Here is an 18,875-nt window from a genome sequence, read left to right as displayed (position 1 = left end):
AACAGCGTCAACTTTCCTAATGCAGCGGGTCGCTGGCTGTTGGATGTTGGATGTTATATGTAGAATGTTGGCCGTTGGATGTTGGATGCTGGTCCTGATGGCAATGGCGATGGCGAACTGCTAAAATGGTAAAATGGTAAAATGGTGGATGCAACCGGCGAAACGCCACCAGGATGCCAGCAATTGAGGCTGAAGCCATTTTAACTGCCACTTGAATGGTAACTAAAAATGGGTGGAAAAAAAAGAAATAAACCAAATATGTGTGCGCGTTTTATGTGTGTGGGTGTGGGTGTGTGAGTGTTTGTGTGGGTAAACGAGTCTTCGGGGGCTAAAACTGTAAATTGTAATTTCAACTTTTAAGTGGCTGCTACGTGTGAGGCTTTCCCTCTCACTCTTGCCCCCTTCCCCCTCCTCTCTCTTCCCCTTTTGCCACCACACTCCGATGATGATGGAAAATGGAAATGAAAATGAAAATGAAAATCAAGATGTAGATCCGCCACCCCAGCTTTTCGCGCCCACTTCAGTGTTGACAAATGGTTGCATTGTTTGAAAAGTCAGTCAGCACAGGATATTACTAGTGCTGTGAAATGTGATAAAAGTGGCCTCGCAATTAAAAGTTTTTTGTGCCCGGAACCAACAGGTAACCATTGAATTGTTTTTAAATGTATATTTTTTGAAACTTTTGCTAATTACCTAACTTGTTAGTATTTCGTTTTATACATAAATTCATTTGAGTTAAAGAACAGCTAATAATATTTCGCGTATGTTATCAATGCCAACTAAATATTTGTATTTTAACGCAAAATTAAGGTAAATTGAATTTAAATATTTTACTAAATCAATCCGGTATAACTTTAGTAACAAGTAACAAGATCAACATGTTATTTAAAGAAATCTGTGCGAGTTGTATTCAAATGGCATAACGTTAGTTTGGAAGCACCTGACCCGCATTCACAGCAAACGAAAACATAACGAAGGATTTCCCGATTTTTCAATGCTGGCCAAAGCAGCCAACCTGAATTGGGTCTGATTGAGTGGGTCAGTGGGCGGGAACGGCCAAGTGAAAGTGAAGTAAACGTGATTGAAATTTTATCTCTGACAAGAAATCGAAAGATATATTTAGCCCCAGCTGTGAGCCGGGTCACCGCCCCCAAATCTCGCATCTCAGCCGCAATCTCAACCGCTCCACACACACAAATGCGGATGTGGATGGGGATTTCTGTTTGTGTGTATGTGTGAGCCGGTGTGTGTTTATGTGTGTGTGTGTGTGTTGCCAATTCAATTCTTCAACGGGTTACCCACTGCGGCGTTAACCGTTACGTCGCCATCTTTCTACTGACTATAAACCACCACCGATCCCCCCCACACCACCACACCACACCACCTACACACCGTTTGGCACCACCACCCTTTTGCCCCCGGTTGCCCCGCCGCTATTTGCATTGAAATGTTGAGTAATTGGAAAACCAATCTGAAGCATCTGCAGTTCTTGTTTTGCATACCTCTGGCACCTTCCTAACCGACCTCGCCGACATTTGTCGGGCAACGCTCGATTTTTCAAACCGAAATCAACGTCGCAGTCACAAGAGCGGAATGGAGAGCACCGACGAGCCAAAGGGGAGCATCGCACCTGGCGGGTAACTATGCACTGTGGAAAATATCGCTTGAAACACAAGAATCGTCACAAAAAAAACTGCGACTCAGTCTTAAATTAACAAAAATTAAGCAATCAAATCAATCAACAATTTGACATACTAATTCTCAAAGCAATCGAGTTAATCGTTTATATAAGGTAGCTTAAATTGCAAATTACATTTATGGTGGAAAGCATTTAAATTTAAATTCAATAACATTCAGATATCTTAAGCCTTTATAATCGATCTGCTAAAGAGATAATTGCTTTCCTTACTTGCTTTAGGCTCCCCGTTGGGCGCCAAAAAAATAAAGCACTGCCTTAAATTCTCTAAGCTGCAGGGAAATAAACAAAGCTGAACTGGAGCTGAAGAGACTTATCGGAAAATCTATTTACCATTAATAATTAAAGGACGCATGGCACCTGGCGGGCCACTACATCTAGGTGCACTGAAACAAAGTATCTTTTTCAATAACTATAGTTGATGTCTCCAATATATTATATTAAACATTTTTAAATCGAAAATGTATTATGAACCTAATAAGTCTTAAGTCTTGGAGATCAAAACTAAAGTAGTTCATTAACTATTAAAGTAGTCCCTCATGGGGCAATGAGGGAAATATCCAAAGCTTCACTGAAACTAATTAGACTGGTCAGAAAGAGTACCTGCCGTTAAAATTTAGCGCTATTTATTGAAAGTTCATCTACACTCATACAGAGGTCACAAATTCGCTGCATTTTAACATTGTATGTTTTAAACAAACTGCATTCATTCTATTAAAGGCTGATAAATGCTTAACTTAACAGACCTGAGAAACTCGAGGAAGAGCAAACCATTTATTTAATCCTTTCTTTCTCTGTACGTATTTTATGGGTGGGTATGCAGCGGGTCGACAGGTTGTCTTGCTGGTGGCGCTTTGCTTGCTAAAAATAAATTGTTTTTAAATAGCTAGCACCGCTCGACAAGCTCGTCGGGTGTCTGCTTCAGATACAGATACCCCTTATTTACCCTGTGACCCGCGCTCCTCTCGTTTCGCACCGGCAACGGCAACGGCAACAAAGGAAATGAGCATGGGAGAAACAACAGAAGGCCAAAGGCTGACAAAAGCCAGCAATGAACGCGCTTCCGCTGGAAGCTTCCTCCCCGATTCCTGAATCTATTTGTTACCAATTTTGTAGAAATATATGCACCATTGTTTTGTCGCGGAAATTGTTTCAATATGGTGTAAATTATTGAACACGTTTTTGGAAGTTTGGCCTCATAATTCATTTTTCTTTGTTTCTTATTGATATTTGTTGGTATACACTTCTTGAACAGGTTTTAATTTTACTTAAAGCCGAATGCTAAGTGGCAATACACCAATTAAACTGAGACCTGAATTAAATAAAGGATTAGAACCCACAGTGTTTAGCTACATTAAATAAATATATACGAATAACAAATATTTTTTGTACTAATTTGTTTTTAATGATTTCTTTCCCCCATACAAAAATATAAAAATGTCCCACCAGGCTGAAAAATCCAATTTGCATATTTATCCTAGTTGATGGTGTTTAAATCTATCATGGCTTGCGGCTAAAGAAACGAGATTTTCCGTAGTAATAACTACTGATAATTATGCCTAGTATCTCTGATATTTCCACCACTGCTATTTCCTTAAACCCTTTTTAGGGTCTTTGGTCTTTTTGATGCTTTTGTAGGGTCTTTCAGTATGGACGGAGCACAGTCATCGGCCAGTTGTTTGTTGGTGTTGTTATGATTGGCATCTCGTTTCTGCTGTGAAGCGGCTCTTCCTTGGTATTTCTCCGATCTTGTAGAGCTCGGCAAGTCCGTGGAGTTAAAGCCGCCCGTCTCACATTCATCCAGCAATCCCGAGGGCTCGGTGATGTCCTCCAACTTTTCGCAGGGCATGGTCAGCTGATGGCGTCGCGGTTGATACGACACATCCTCGCAGGTGGGCCTTGTCATGGCCTCCAAACCATCGGCACTACTATCGTTTTCCCAGGGACGACTTTTGGAGTTCTGTTGCGGAGTTGCGCACTCACAATTATCCGCTTCCAACTGACGTGAATTGTACGAGGGAGCACTTTCGTTGGCCAACATCTCGGATGGATAGGAAATGTCGGGCGGACGTCGCGCTATCGACTCGGTATCGTTTCTAGATAAAGAATCATTCGGTGGCATTGAAACATCCTCCAAGCACTCGTTCGTCAACTGGGGCATGCTACTCGAGGCCATATGACTGCTCGGGGCAAAACTAGGAGCACTCACGTCCTCGAGGCATTCGTTGGTTTTCTCAGAAGCCACACACTCGCTGAATTGGGTTCGATGCGATAGTCCGGGGGGCATGGCACTTTGGCCAAGTCGCGATGACCCCGAGATGCCGCCAAATGTTGGCATTGTCATGTCCTCCAGGCACTCATTCGTTAGCGACATTTGCGGCTGCCTGGGGCTTTTGGCTCGTGATGCTCCTAAACTATGATTGGTTGCTTCAGAAAAATTTCCTGCGAATGTCGGTGCACTCACTTCGTTCAGGCATTCACTTTTCATGTTATTTTCCCTACTGGGCGAACCAAAAACCATCTCATATGATGGCATGGTCATATCATCCAAAAATTCGTTGGTACTCGGTTCTTGTCTAGACCTTTGCCTTAGCACGGGGCTCCTTTCCCTGAAAGAAGCTGTATTTCGTTGAAATGAGGGCATTGAGATGTCGTCAAGACGTTCGTTAGTACCAAATCCGCGACTAGAGTTATTAATTGAAGGCATGGTCATATCATCCAGGCATTCGTCGGTCATCGCTCCATGAGCTAGGTGAACTTGCTTGGGGCTCTGGTCTCTAAACGATCTCGAGTTTTCGAGACATTCATTAGTATTAGCGAAACGACTTGAATCACCAAAAGATGGCATGGTCATATCATCCAAGCATTCGTTGGTCATCGTTGGACTTTGACCTCTAGAAGATCTCGAGTTCTCAAGACATTTATTAGTATTAGCGAAACGACTAGAATTTCCGAAAGATGGCATTGTCATATCGTCCAAGCATTCGTTGGTCATTACTCTTTGGGATATATGCACCTGCTTAGGGCTTTGACCTCTATAAGATCTCGATTTCTCAAGACATTCATTGGTGTTACCGAAACGACTTGAATTTCCGAAAGATGGCATTGTCATATCGTCCAAGCACTCATTTGTCATCGACACTCGTCTTGAGCTTCGGTTTGAAATACGACTTCCTCCTCTCGACACTCGCGAAATGCCGCCATAGGAAGGCATTGAAATATCCTCGAGACACTCATTCGCGGTAGCTTCGCGTCTTGAAGACCCAAACGATGGCATGGTCATATCATCCAAGCATTCATTAGTCATAACTCCTTGCCTAGAAAATTGGGTTCGATTAAGGCTCCTTCTTCCTCTAGATGACAATGTATTTCCGCCACATGAAGGCATTGAAATATCCTCAAGACATTCGTTAGTCGAATGTCCACGATTGGAAATACCAAATGATGGCATGGTCATATCATCCAAGCATTCGTTGGTCATCGCTCCTTGGGAAATATATACTTGCTTGGGGCTTTGACTTCGAGAAGTTCTCGACTTCTCAAGACATTCATTAGAATTAGCGAAACGACTTGAATCACCAAAAGATGGCATAGTCATATCATCTAAGCATTCATTGGTCATGGTTGCTTGCCTAGAAGATTTCATTTGGTTGGACCTATTTCCTCTAGACGATAATGAATTATCGCGATAAGAAGGCATTGAAATGTCCTCCAGACATTCATTATTCGAATGTCCACGATTGGAAAAACCAAATGATGGCATGGTCATATCATCCAAGCATTCGTTGGTCATCGCTCCTTGAGAAATATATACTTGCTTGGGGCTTTGACTTCGAGAAGTTCTCGACTTCTCAAGACATTCATTAGTATTAGCGAAACGACTTGAATCACCAAAAGATGGCATGGTCATATCATCCAAGCATTCATTGGTCATCATCCCTCGCCTCGAACTTCGCGTCGAAATATGACTTTCCCCTCTGGACAATCGTGAATTGCCGCCATAGGAAGGCATAGAAATGTTCTCAAGACATTCATTTGTACTCGCTCGACGACTGGAAACACCAAAAGATGGCATGGTCATATCATCCAAGCATTCGGTGGTCATCGCTCCTTGGGATATATGCACTTGCTTGGGGTTTTGGCCTCTAAACGATCTCGAGTTTTCAAGACATTCATTAGTATTAACGAAACGACTTGAATCACCAAAAGAGGGCATAGTCATATCATCCAAGCATTCATTGGTCATGGTTGCTTGCCTAGAAGATTTCATTTGGTTGGACCTATTTCCTCTAGACGATAATGAATTATCGCGATAAGAAGGCATTGAAATGTCCTCTAGACATTCATTATTCGAATGTCCACGATTGGAAAAACCAAATGATGGCATGGTCATATCATCCAAGCATTCGTTGGTCATCGCTTCTTGGGAAATATATACTTGCTTGGGGCTTTGACTTCGAGAAGTTCTCGACTTCTCAAGACATTCATTAGTATTAGCGAAACGACTTGAATCACCAAAAGATGGCATGGTCATATCATCCAAGCATTCATTGGTCATCGTTGCTTGCCTAAAAGATTTAATTTGGTTGGACCTATTTCCTCTAGACGATAACGAATTTTCGCGACAAGAAGGCATTGAAATGTCCTCAAGACATTCATTAGTCGAATGTCCACGATTGGAAATACCAAATGATGGCATGGTCATATCATCCAAGCATTCGTTGGTCATCGCTCCTTGGGAAATATATACTTGCTTGGGGCTTTGACTTCGAGAAGTTCTCGACTTCTCAAGACATTCATTAGTATTAGCGAAACGACTTGAATCACCAAAAGAGGGCATAGTCATATCATCCAAGCATTCATTGGTCATCGTTGCTTGCCTAGAAGATTTAATTTGGTTGGACCTATTTCCTCTAGACGATAACGAATTTTCGCGACAAGAAGGCATTGAAATGTCCTCCAGACATTCATTTGTCGAAGGTCCACGATTGGAAATACTAAATGATGGCATGGTCATATCATCCAAACATTCATTGGTCATCGCTCCTTGGGAAATATATACTTGCTTGGGGCTTTGACTTCGAGAAGTTCTCGAGTTCTCAAGACATTCATTAGTATCAAGGAAACGACTTGAAGTACCAAAAGATGGCATAGTTATATCATCCAAGCATTCATTGGTCATCGTTGCTTGCCTAGAAGTGTTCATTCGTTTTAAGCTTCTTCCTCTTGAAGATAATGTATGTTCACCGCAGGAAGGCATTGAAATGTCCTCAAGACATTTACTAACTGTATCTCCACGACTAGAAATTCCAAACGATGGCATGGTCACATCATTCAAGCATTCATTTGTCATAGTGTTTTGCCTAGACATTGACTTGCGTTTTCTGTCTCTAGACAATCCTAAACTTTCCCCATATGAAGGCATTGAAATGTCCTCAAGACATTCATTATTGGTAGCTCGACGACTTGACATACCAAAGGAAGGCATGGTCATTTCATCCAAACGTTCATTGGTAATCGCTTCTTGGGGTATGTGCACTTGCTTGGGGCTTTGGCCTCTAAACGATCTCGAGTTTTCAAGACATTCATTAGTATTAACGAAACGACTTGAATCACCAAAAGATGGCATGGTCATATCATCCAAGCATTCATTGGTCATCGTTGCTTGCCTAGAAGATTTAATTTGGTTGGACCTATTCCTTCTAGACGATAATGAATTTTCGCGGTATGAAGGCATTGAAATGTCCTCCAGACATTCATTAGTCGAATGTCCACGATTGGAAATACCAAATGATGGCATGGTCATATCATCCAAACATTCATTGGTGATCGCTTCTTGAGATAAGTGCACTTGCTTGGGACTTTGTCCTCTAGACGTTCTTGAGACTTGAAGACACTCATTAGTATTATGGAAATGACTTGAATTGCCAAAAGATGGCATTGTCATATCATCCAAGCATTCATTGGTCATCGTTGCTTGCCTAGATGTTTTAATTTGTTTGGACCTATTTCCTCTAGACGATAATGAATTTCCGCGATACGAAGGCATTGAAATGTCCTCAAGACATTCGCTTGTCAAAGGACCTCGCCTGGATGCAGCAAAGGATGGCATGGTCACATCATCCAAACATTCATTCGTTAACAATCCCCTTCTCGATCTTTGCATAGATGTAGAGTTAACATTTCTAGAGGCCCTCGTATTGTCTGCATACGAAGGCATGCTTATGTCCTCTATGCATTCATTCGAATCAAATCGTCGACCTGAAGGAGCAAACGAAGGTGCTGAAATGCCGCTGATATTTTGCGTCTGCATTGAGATTTGCTGTCTTCTGGGTGTCCTTTCCCCAAACGATGGCATTGTTTCGTTGTCCAAGCATTCGTTTGTCATTGAAGGCATAGACCTGTGCAATTGACTTCTCGTTCTAGAAATGCCCGATACTCCTTCATACGAGGGCATGGTCACGTCCTCTAAGCATTCCTGAATCCTCGTTGATGAGGACTTTGGTTGCCGGGAGGTATTTTTAATTCTAGAAGCACCTGATCTTCTGGATAGATTCCGAGTTGGTAATGTCCTGTGACTTCTACTGGCTCCTCGCGAGGTGCTTGCTCCAAAAGATGGGGCACTCACATCGTTCAGGCATTCCCTTGGCAGAGTCTTTTGTACTCCGGAAAAAAAGGATATTTCATCTATTGCGGACATAGGTATACCATTCAAATCCTGTTTGGACGTCGAATAACCTCTTAAGGATGGGTGACATGAACTTTGTTCCCTTCTGGAGGCAGACAAGTCACCTCGAAACGATGGCATCGTTATATCCTCCAGGCATTCATTGGTCACATTACCTCTACCGGAGTTTGCAAACACCGGAGCTGATATATCATTGATGTTCTGCGAAGGCATTGTCATCTGCTGTCGCCGGGTACTTTTACTCCTGGAAGCTCCTGACGTTTCATCAAAAGACGGCATCGAGATGTCCTGCAAGCACTCACTTGTTTCTCCATACTTTGTGGAGTTCGCAAATGAAGGCGCTGATGTATCGCCAATGTTCTGCGAGGCCTTGGGCCTTTGTCGGCGACTTGTTCTTCGGGTATAGCTCCTTTCAGACGACGATACATTTGGCCGAGTTGTTTGCCTTCTGGAAGAACCTGAAATTCCACCAAACGATGGCATGGTGATGTCATCCAAGCACTCGCTCACCCTTGTCGATGTCTTAGATCTGTGATGCCGATCTAGACTTCTGCTCCTTGAGGTCCCCGAAACTCCTCCAAAGGAAGGCATCGTCATATCATCCAGACATTCGCTGGTGTTTGGTTGTCTTCTAGAAGTTCTTCCCCTAGAAGACTCCGATAATCCGCCGCAAGTTGGCATACTAATATCCTCTAAGCATTCACTTGACGGGGGTTTCCTTTTGTGACTGTCACTGAAGTATTCTGTAGACATCGATTTATGCGGTCTGCGGCCACTTCTGTTCGGTGACATAATGGATATTGTTTTCATCGAAGGCATGGTAATGTCCTCCAAGCATTCATTTGTTGTTTGACCTCGCCTTGTACTGCCAAAAACGGGAGCAGATGAGTTGCTTAAATTCCTTTTGTGTCTGGATCTTTGGACTTTACTGGCACTTCGACTTCTGCTCCTTGAAGTATGCGAATTCCCTTCAAACGAGGGCATTGATACGTCCTCCAAGCATTCGTTGGTGGTTGAATTCATGGTTGAGTTTGCAAACGAAGGTGCCGATACGTCGCACAAGTTCTGCGAAGGCATCGATACTTGTTGCTGCCTTCTGGGACTTCGTCTACGCGATCTACTCCTGTCGAAGAAAGAGGGTTGGCTAACATTCTCTGTACACTCGCTTGGTAAAAAATTAGCATACGATGGCATTGTTTCATTCTCCAAACAGGAACCTCCAAACGATTCAAAAGCGGGCATCGACTCATTCTCCAGAGCGTCCCGAGTTACTTCGCGGTACGATGGCATGGACTCGTCCATCAGGTTGGCAGATTGGTTTGGCAGCGGAAAGTTGCGACGACGCCCTGACCCGCCTGTATCACATAGATATAAGCTATTAAAAATTATTGATTTATTTTGATTTCACCTACTAATTCCTTCTCCAAGTCTCCTGAAGCAATCCAGAATGTCATGATAGAGTTTTCCCGTGTGGACGGCTCGTTCCCTTTGCAGAGTATCGAAGGCATCGTTCACAACCGTAGCGGACTCATCTTCAATGCACTCTCCTCGCAAATCGGACATCTCACCGAAGTCAGGTGCCGACTCGTCCATCAGGCACTCCTCCGGCAAATCCGCAGGATCTGTCTTGACTGCGGATCGAGATGGCTTAACTTGGCAAACATTATAACACTAAACATTCAAATTACGTAGTTTAGGGTGCATTTTTCAAGTTCTATTAGTTTTCAATGCATACATATGTCATAATAATACAAATGAACTAATCATTATAATAAACTCGTACTTGCAAAATGTAAGAAGGTTAAACAAATAACCTAATAACATTTGCTTAAAATGTTATAGCTACAAAATTTTTCAATAATACCTTCCTTAATAGTTGCAATATAGAAAATGTATTGCATGAAAGAAATACAAAAATATTTAAATAAAAGTTATTGAAAATTGTTTATAATGTATACATAATATTCGCTACCACAAATAAGTCTAAACTTTAAAATAACCTTTTCTGAATTTTATTCTATAACTCCCTTTTAACTTGGCGAACTACCTCGAATTTTTTTTAATATAAATCTAGTTAAATTTCATATGCTTACACGTCCTTGGATGGCGCCATTCCTCATCTCCAGTTAATCCAAAATCGCTGGGATCGCATTGAAGTGGCCGACCACGGAATCCGGGTCGTAAATGTTCGGGAGTGCTAACCAAATCAGAATTCCTCGGGGGACAGCGTGGCATCTGGGTATTTCTTGAGCTACTGCAAGGTGTGTTATAATTAAGTCTGCCAGAGCACCTGTGGAAATGCATTCACCTATTGTTGCACTCCACAGCTCCCCTTGGACTGCATTGTCCCCTGACCCTACTTTAAAATGTATAATCCTTGAATCTGAAGCTGAACGGAAATACAAGACAGCAAATGCAACTCACCTCATGCTGCCTGTCTATTTGGTTTGGTTCCCTCAGCCTGGATAGAAAATATCCAATTCCGAATCGGGGGGAAAGTGTTCGAGAGATGTTGCCTGCCGGAGACTGTAGAAAATAGTGGGAAAATCAATAGGCCAGTAGGTCAGTGGCTGCTCCGATTTGTCGATTCCATCCCATTTTCAGTCCCATTTCCACTTACCCACCCATTTCCTCATTCCCATTCCCTTTCCCATTCCCGCTCCCATTTCCATTTCCATTTTTTTTTTTTGCGCAGACAGACTGGCGAAGTGTGTCAAGCATCCGTGACTCTATTTCTTATCCAATTAAACAATTATGGAGAGCTCATTAAGGCAGGTTGTTTGAGAAGCGCCGAGAGCGGCTGATTTTCTTCTCCTTTCTTTCTCGGATTTGATTTTATTTTGTGTTGGCTTGACAACCACTTCCGTTCGCGCTTCTTCCTTTTCGTTTTGAATAAGCCAGGGAGGAAAGCAGATGCAATTAGTGGGCACACAGTTTTTCATTCGGTTATCCTTCGGCTTCATTGGCTTTGGATTTGGATTGGCAACAGGGGTAAGATGAGGGGACATGGGTGGATAAAATGGAATTCTATTGAGCACGGGAGAAGATAGAAGATAGAAGGTGTTCAAACCGGCTAAGCGCGCCAAGTCGTCACACGAAACCGCTTTCATTTCCGCCAAACACAATTGCATCATTAGCGATGCAATCTCCGTTACTTAACGTAACCGCAACATGCCGGAAATGAAATCCGAGGCAAGCAGCTGCTCCTCCGCTCGCTAAACTTCTGCCACGGTGAACGACTCGACAAGTGCGGCCGGCCGGGAAAGTCGCCGGCAAAGAGCTGGTGGGAAATCTGGGGGAAGAGCCGTTGCTAGAAAGAACAAAAAAAAAAAAAAAAAACAACGAACGGTTGTCCGCCAAGCACAAGGAAATATGACGTCGCCATGTGGCGATAGGAATAGTCAAAGGGGATTGAGATAAGGACACAGGACGCAGGACGAAGAACCCAGAACCCAGAATAGAGAACGTAGAACAGAGAACACAGAACTTGGAACGCAGGACCAAGGCAACCGGAAAGCGAACGGAATGATGCCGCTGCGCAGAAATAATCGAATGAAGCCAAGTCCTGCGTTTCCATCGCAGCTTGAGTTTGCGGCCGGCGTTCGCCGAGGAGCGATTACGGCGAGCCGCTTCATTTAGCCGTGGTTTGAATGCAACCCGGAGCCAAATGACACAGCAGCAGCTCCTGCGGCGCCAGCCACCTGCAAATATTTGACTTAAGCTTGGAAAAACCCACACATGCGAGGGCAGCTTCATCAGAATCGGATACGAATGTTACAAACACTTTTCCCATCTAAGTTCTCTCATTTCTTGTTGGTAATAATGAAAGACATAACAACGACTTTTTCCATTTCAAATCCTACATAGGTTTCCAATTACTAATTTAAGTATAACAAGCACTTTCTCATTTGAAATTTGAAATCATTCTAATAATGCTCTGTTAGTTTCACATAAAAACATTTTAAAAAGCTAATTTGTTGGTTTTCAATGATCCGAATGGGAGCAAAAAATTTGCCAAAGGAGTGTCAAGAATTTTCAAATAAAATTGTGGGGTATTAAGTATGCAAATGTTTATGGAATTTTTTAAATAACGAAACAGTAATAAAAGTAAATATATTTACGACCGCCTCTCGCATGAAATTTGTTAGGGTGCATGGATGCAGCAAGCAATCAACTGCCGCTCCAGCAGCCGCGTATTTGCATATGCCCCCGTGGTCCTGCCACCTGTACCCTCGTCCTCCAATCCTTCCATCCACCCATCCATCTATCCATCCATCCACCGTCCACCTTCGCCTGACAAAACGCAGGACGAAGCTACCGTGTTGTCACTTTTCGCACCGCTTTGTGCCGCATTAATGCGCATATTAAAATGGACCCAGACGAAGGCGAAGGCATGCAAAACTAATGTCAGTCGTTGGCTTGGCCAAAAGACCAGAAACTTGATATTCATATGAGGCTGGGAGTGCACACGAAGAAATATATGTAATAATATACTCCTAGGGGGTCTTTGTTAAAGTGTTTCCCCAAGAAACCAAGGAAAAGTCGAGATTCAAAGGAAGCCAACATATGAAATAAATGGGAGAATTTTTAGATTTATTTTAATGAATATTAGCTGTTAAGAAAAACTTTCAATCGTTACTTATCTTATATCGGAACTCTACTCTATTACACATAAAACTCTACAAATTTAATAATGCTAAAAAATGTGTCTTTGAACCCAAAGAATTTCTTCTATTATTAATTTTTACGAAATTTAAATTACGTTTTTATTAATCCAAACAAATATTTTTGTGAAATTCAAGATCACCACAAAAAAAAAAGATCACAAATTTCCAGAGCATTACTATTTTTTCAGATTGCGTTTTTTGGGAAATAAAAATAATTGAACAAGCATCTTTGCTGTGTGTTTGATTTTGCAAACAGGAGCAGGAGCTGCAATCCTTTTGTGCAAAGATTCCTGGCTGGCTGGCTGGCTGGCTGGTGACTGCCTCAAGGCTACAGACGACTTTTCTCCCCCAAAGTTCGGCGAACGTTTAGCTTGCTTACTTTTCAATTTGTTGGCCAAGAACAGGGGAGCCTTGGCAAAGGCAGAGGCAGATGTGCTTAACGGTTTCGGGGCACAGGCGAAATCACAGGCGGCAGTGGCACATAATGCACTGGGCCGGCACAAAAGGGGCGAATCCATTCAGTACTGGACTTAGGACACACACGCGGCTGCACAAGGAGCGATTAGCGCGGGTTTATCGAGGGCTCCATTCCGCCCCACGACTTCTGAATTCTGAGTTCTGAATTGTGAAATCTGCCTTCTGTCTTCTGTGCCCTATTTGTGCCCCATTGAAACCGCAAAGCCACAGCCGCCGCAGCTTCATCAAAGATACATTATGTGTGCTTATATATATATATAAATATTTATATATATATTCACAAACAGCGGGCAGTGGCTATTTAACCATTATCAAAGCAAAAGGCCACTTGTTCTGTTCGGTGGCAATCAGGAAATGAAACCGAATCAATAACTGCCAAGACTGGATTGAACAAACAAACATTTGATGCTTGAAAACAAGAAGATGGTATAGATTGGGTGGTGGTGAAATACGGGTATCTTTTCATTGGGAAATATTATTTCCCCGTAACACAAGCCAAGTGGGGAAAAGACGAAACCCCAGTTAAAACTTTTAAAATCATAGAAAGTGGTTGGAAAAAGTCCTCTATCATATTTGGGACAAGTGGCGCCACCTATCGGCAAAATGTGAAAGTGTTTACTTCAAGCTTTTTATTCGAACTTCAAACACTGGCAGAACTTTTAAAATAATATTGCCTGTGTCTAACATTAGTAGCTTTAACATTCATCAAATATTAAATTCAAATAGCATTTCTATATTTTATCAATTTAATGATGGCCTTGAAAATAGGCAAATTGTTTGAAGAAAATAATTAAAATTTAATTATTCGTTCTAAATATATCTAATTTTCTGCATAGCTAGAAATTTATCTTAATTCTTGACATATTTGTAAACGTATCTAACGTTTAATGTATGAATATTATATAATTATCTAGTAGCGATTCCCACAACAAAAAATAAATATTATATTTAACAATCCCCACCATTCATAACATGTTGTTATTTACAGCTTAAAAATGTTCATATATATTTTACAATAACAACATTACAACAATTTCCACTTCCCCTTAGCAAACGTTGTGGAAATCCAGCTTAAATAGCTACAAGTCTCCTTTGTGGAATCAGAAGTGATTCATTGTGAAAGCTACGTGGAAAATTCGAACGCTACGCCGACGGAACGATTTAAGTGGGAACCCCTTACGTGGAGTTCGCCGTAGGTGATTAAATCCATCCCTCGTCGTATCGGTTGTCTAGGCAACTTTCCACGGAAAACTGGCCAAAACATTGAACCGAACGTGGTTGCCCGTGACAACAACCTGTCGCAGTCAGCTGTCCGCCGATGGCTGGTAAATAAACAAGGATTTCCCTCGGAATCGAAAGGAGCTGCAGTCGCAGAACGTGAAAACCTGGAAAACCAGAAAAGGTGAACGGCGTGAAAAGCGTGAAAAGCGTGAAAATATTCCCAAAAAGAGAGCCCGTTCGACATGGCCGCGTGTTAGATGGGTTTGCTGTGCGGCAAACTGCGCGACGGCTGTTGTTTCGAGTCCTTCAGCTGTTGTCAGATTTCAACGTCGCCGATGGAGGAATTCCAGGTGTTGATCCTTGGTCCATCGGGCAGTGGCAAAACGGAGTTGGGCCACCGTTTGAGTGGAACACCCCGGGATTTAAACGACCAGGAGTCCACGAATGGAGTGCGTTGCTTTGAGATTTCCGCGGAGGAAACTCACTTGAAGCTCCAACTCACAGAAGTCGGTGGAAATGCCGAGATGCAGCGTCTGTGGAAACACTATTATGCCTCCTCGCATGCTCTGATATATTGCTTCGATCTGGCTTCGGATCCGGATGGACTACAGGCCGCATTCGATTTGCTCAGCGATTGCCTGCAGGGAACCCAGTTGGCTGGCAAACCTGTGCTTTTGGTCGCCTCTCGACATCGCGAGGGACTTCAGTTGTATGACGTGGAGTACGCCTTCGGATTGGAGGATCTGGCAAAGTCATGTGGTTGTCCTTTGCTCATCTGCCACATGGACGAGGCCGAGGATCTGCTGAGGGGAGTTCGATGGCTCTGCCACCAGCTGTTGGCCAGGAAATCGGAATTGGAGCAGCGCATCCGATACGATGTAAATATGCAGGTGAGGTTACACCTCTTGAGTAAAGTTATATACACAAAAACACTTAGAAATAATTGTTACTTAAGTTAAATGCCATCGAAGGTCTTCAAAACTTACTGGTGGAATTATATACATTTGTTCTATTTTACTTAAAATGTATTCATTTTATTTAACAAAATAGTCATATGTCACTTTAAAAGAAAATTAATTGTTCAATGGTAAAGAAGTATGTTTCTCTGCCATACATATATTTATTACCAAAAAACATTTTGCATTATATATAATATTTAACATTTCCAACATTAAATTCTTAGGTTTGGCAGCGTCGAAAGCGATCACTTCTCTCAAGTGGCAAACTAGCACAAGTACATCGAAATCGATTTCGGCGACAGACCAGAAAGGTAAGCTACTCACCACAAATCATGAAAACCTACTAATACTATTTTTTATAATCCCCATAGATATTGCCCGCAATCCAAGGATTTGGAACTATGTCGATTCGACCGAGTACAGCCCCTCCAAATATTTTTTTTATAAACTCGCAGCAGGAGGAAAGTCACAAGTCTTAAAAAAAAAGTGATCAAATGCGCATTTACGGTGCCAAAAACCCTTATATTCTCTATTAGATGTTCTTGCCGTTTTTAGCTCTTAAGTGATTAATGAAGTTTGATAACTGCGACAGAGAAAATTTTAATTAAATGTGAAATCCATTTTTTTGAACACACAACTACTAGCTTTTTTTGCTTGTAATAAATAAATAAGGGGTGAAGCATATTTTTGTATAATTTGTAAATTTCCTCGTTTCTGTTTTTTTACTTAACGAACAGTTTAGCGCAATATTTGTAGATTTCCTTTCAATTTTGATGCACCATTAGGGGATCTCAAAAGGCTGTAACAGTTTTGTGCCTGTCCATAAATTACAAGACCATTGTTTAAATTTTCACAATTTGGAAGGCTATATGAAATACGAAACCCCCAATTACAGTGTCGGAAACCAGCAATAGTTGTGAATTCCATTGAACAGTAGAGCAGTGCAACATAAATTCAAGTTGAATATTGCAAAATAACTACACTTGCCGCCAGGATGAGAGAGAGAAATGTGTCTGTTTGCACTGTTTGCCTGTCAATTCGCATCGAACAAAAGTTAATCAATTGTCCTGGTAAGCGGAGAATTATGCATTTCGCACAATTTATGACTAGCCCTCTGGTCGATGGGCTCTGTTCGTTGTCAGCTCTAATTAACAATTACATGTTGGCCCAAGTGGCCAGGATTAGGACTTCGGCATTGTGCGGCGTTTTAAATTACATTTCTTAAAGGTCCCGGATGATAACAGTCGCGGCCAAGGCAACAGAACTTTAAGAAATAGGGGCCTCAAACATAAAAATCTGAAGAGTTCGCTTTTTTAACTTGCATTGTGAAGATCTCACTGGATATTTTTATACCAAAAAAAGTGATATCCTCAAAAAAATGCAAACTCCTGTTGTGAAACACACTTTAATTTATAACAATTACAGAGCAAGTTGCTTATATTAAGAGCTAGGCGTTTTTTCCTCATTCAAGTTAAAATGTTATTTGTACTATTATTTAGACCGCAGCTGTACGAAAGTAAGTATGCAAAAAGGCATCGTTTTCGACCAGATTCTGGCCAGACATCCTGATGGGATATGGACGTGGATATGGATGTGGATAAGGATAAGGATGAGGAGGAGGTGGTGGTGGGTTGAATGTCAGCCAGTCGATGATGTATTGCCGAACACCAATAAGCAAACCACAAGAAGGAGCATCGCACACACACACACACACACACATACGAATAGGGTTTCAGGAGGCGGGTGAAATCAAACAATTACTAATACACTGACATCGATTCCCAACCGCCGGCGAAGGGATGATGAGGGGGCTCCAGGATGCAGGATTCAGGACTCAGGACTTGGGTTGGTGGCATGTAGAGATGGTGACATTGATGATTGCGGCTCGTCGGCGTCTGGAGACGCCGAAACGTGTGCTCGTAATAATCCCCTGGCGCACAATAGCGGTCAAGATTATAGAACTTTTGGATCAAAGATAGTTCTTGTAAAAAAGGAAAAAAACGAAATTTGAGAAGCTTATAAAAATATTTTACTCCACACTGTACTAGAGCTTTGATATAAAAATTATAAGAAAGTTTAAGCACTTAGATCAACAAATAATCAGTGATGAAAAAACTTAGGTAAATATTTCAATTTTACTAAATTATATGTACAAATTATATGGTAGAGTGTTTAATTACACATCTATCTAAAAAAAAATCAATGTTGGACGTTTTACTTAAGTGTTTGTATAGGAAATGTTTTTAAATGTTTTAAAATGTTTTGTCTTAAAAAAAATAATAAGTTATGTTTTAAAAAATAATTAATTAATGTATAAACATGTTAATTTGCCAAAAACCGAGAATAACAACGTTTCACTATTATAAATCTTAAAAAAATAATTTTCTCTAAACTACCAAACTACTACTACTAAATCTATTTTTACGACCGGTTCTGTTTAGCCATCCAGTGCTGCAGTTTTCCCAAACTTCCAGGATCACCCACACACACACACACACTGATGCAAAGGCACACGGACATGGACACCCATACCACGTCACCGCAGCCAAACACCCAAACAAACATGTGTCGCCGTGTGTTGTAGCGAAAAGTGTAAAATAAGCATCAATCATCGCTTATTCGAGTTGTCATCAATCACACACACGCTGCACACAGACACACACACGGGCACGCACTCGAAGGATATGCTGCGGTGACACCACCAACAACAACAACAACAATAACAACAACAACTAGAACGGCACCAAAAACAGGAACAAGCGAAAGAGGAGAGCCCACCGATGTCTCACCGTTACCGTTACCGTTACCGTTATCCTGGGTGGTTAGTTTTTGAGGCAGAGGCATCTGTATCTGCGAATTTGCAACCCCCTCACCACCAGTGATGATGAATATCCTGCCAGTTGTAGCTGCAACCCATAGCTAGGCATATTTATTGGCAAGCCTAGGATCTAAAAGCAGAAACAATAAGTCTAACAACCAAAAGGAATCAAGTTATAGGAGCTATTGAGTGCAATTTTTAAAATAAAGATTAAGTGTTCAGTGTTTAAGTGAAATTCAACCAAAGACAAAGACCTAATAAATTGAGATCAGTACATATACTGTTTCCTAGCAAATTAAGATATGCATTAAGCGTATTATACATCATTAATTAAAAAATATCAATATTA

General features: G+C 41.7%; 2 protein-coding genes across 2 annotated transcripts; one reads left to right on the top strand and one right to left on the bottom strand.

Annotated features, from left to right (window-relative positions):
• Positions 1-3,084: 3,084 nt before the first annotated feature.
• LOC108097883 lies at positions 3,085-10,813 on the bottom strand. Its single transcript, XM_043209570.1, is given in 6 exon segments — positions 3,085-6,087; positions 6,520-6,742; positions 7,172-10,015; positions 10,478-10,638; positions 10,693-10,740; positions 10,809-10,813. Coding segments are annotated over 6 exon segments (6,078 nt in total). The 3' UTR covers positions 3,085-3,290.
• A 4,181-nt stretch (positions 10,814-14,994) lies between these two features.
• LOC108097928 (ADP-ribosylation factor-like protein 15) lies at positions 14,995-16,192 on the top strand. Its single transcript, XM_017200481.2, has 3 exons — positions 14,995-15,639; positions 15,933-16,019; positions 16,080-16,192. The coding sequence occupies exons 1-3, from the start codon at positions 15,007-15,009 to the stop codon at positions 16,185-16,187; spliced, it is 828 nt and encodes a 275-aa protein (XP_017055970.2). The 5' UTR covers positions 14,995-15,006; the 3' UTR covers positions 16,188-16,192.
• The last annotated feature ends 2,683 nt before the right edge of the window (positions 16,193-18,875 follow it).

Source organism: Drosophila ficusphila, unplaced genomic scaffold (assembly GCF_018152265.1).
Source record: "Drosophila ficusphila isolate 14025-0441.05 unplaced genomic scaffold, ASM1815226v1 contig_197, whole genome shotgun sequence".
Lineage (NCBI taxonomy): Eukaryota > Metazoa > Arthropoda > Insecta > Diptera > Drosophilidae > Drosophila > Drosophila ficusphila.
The sequence above is the reverse complement of the archived record's forward strand: the minus strand, read 5'-3'. Positions and strand labels throughout refer to the sequence as shown.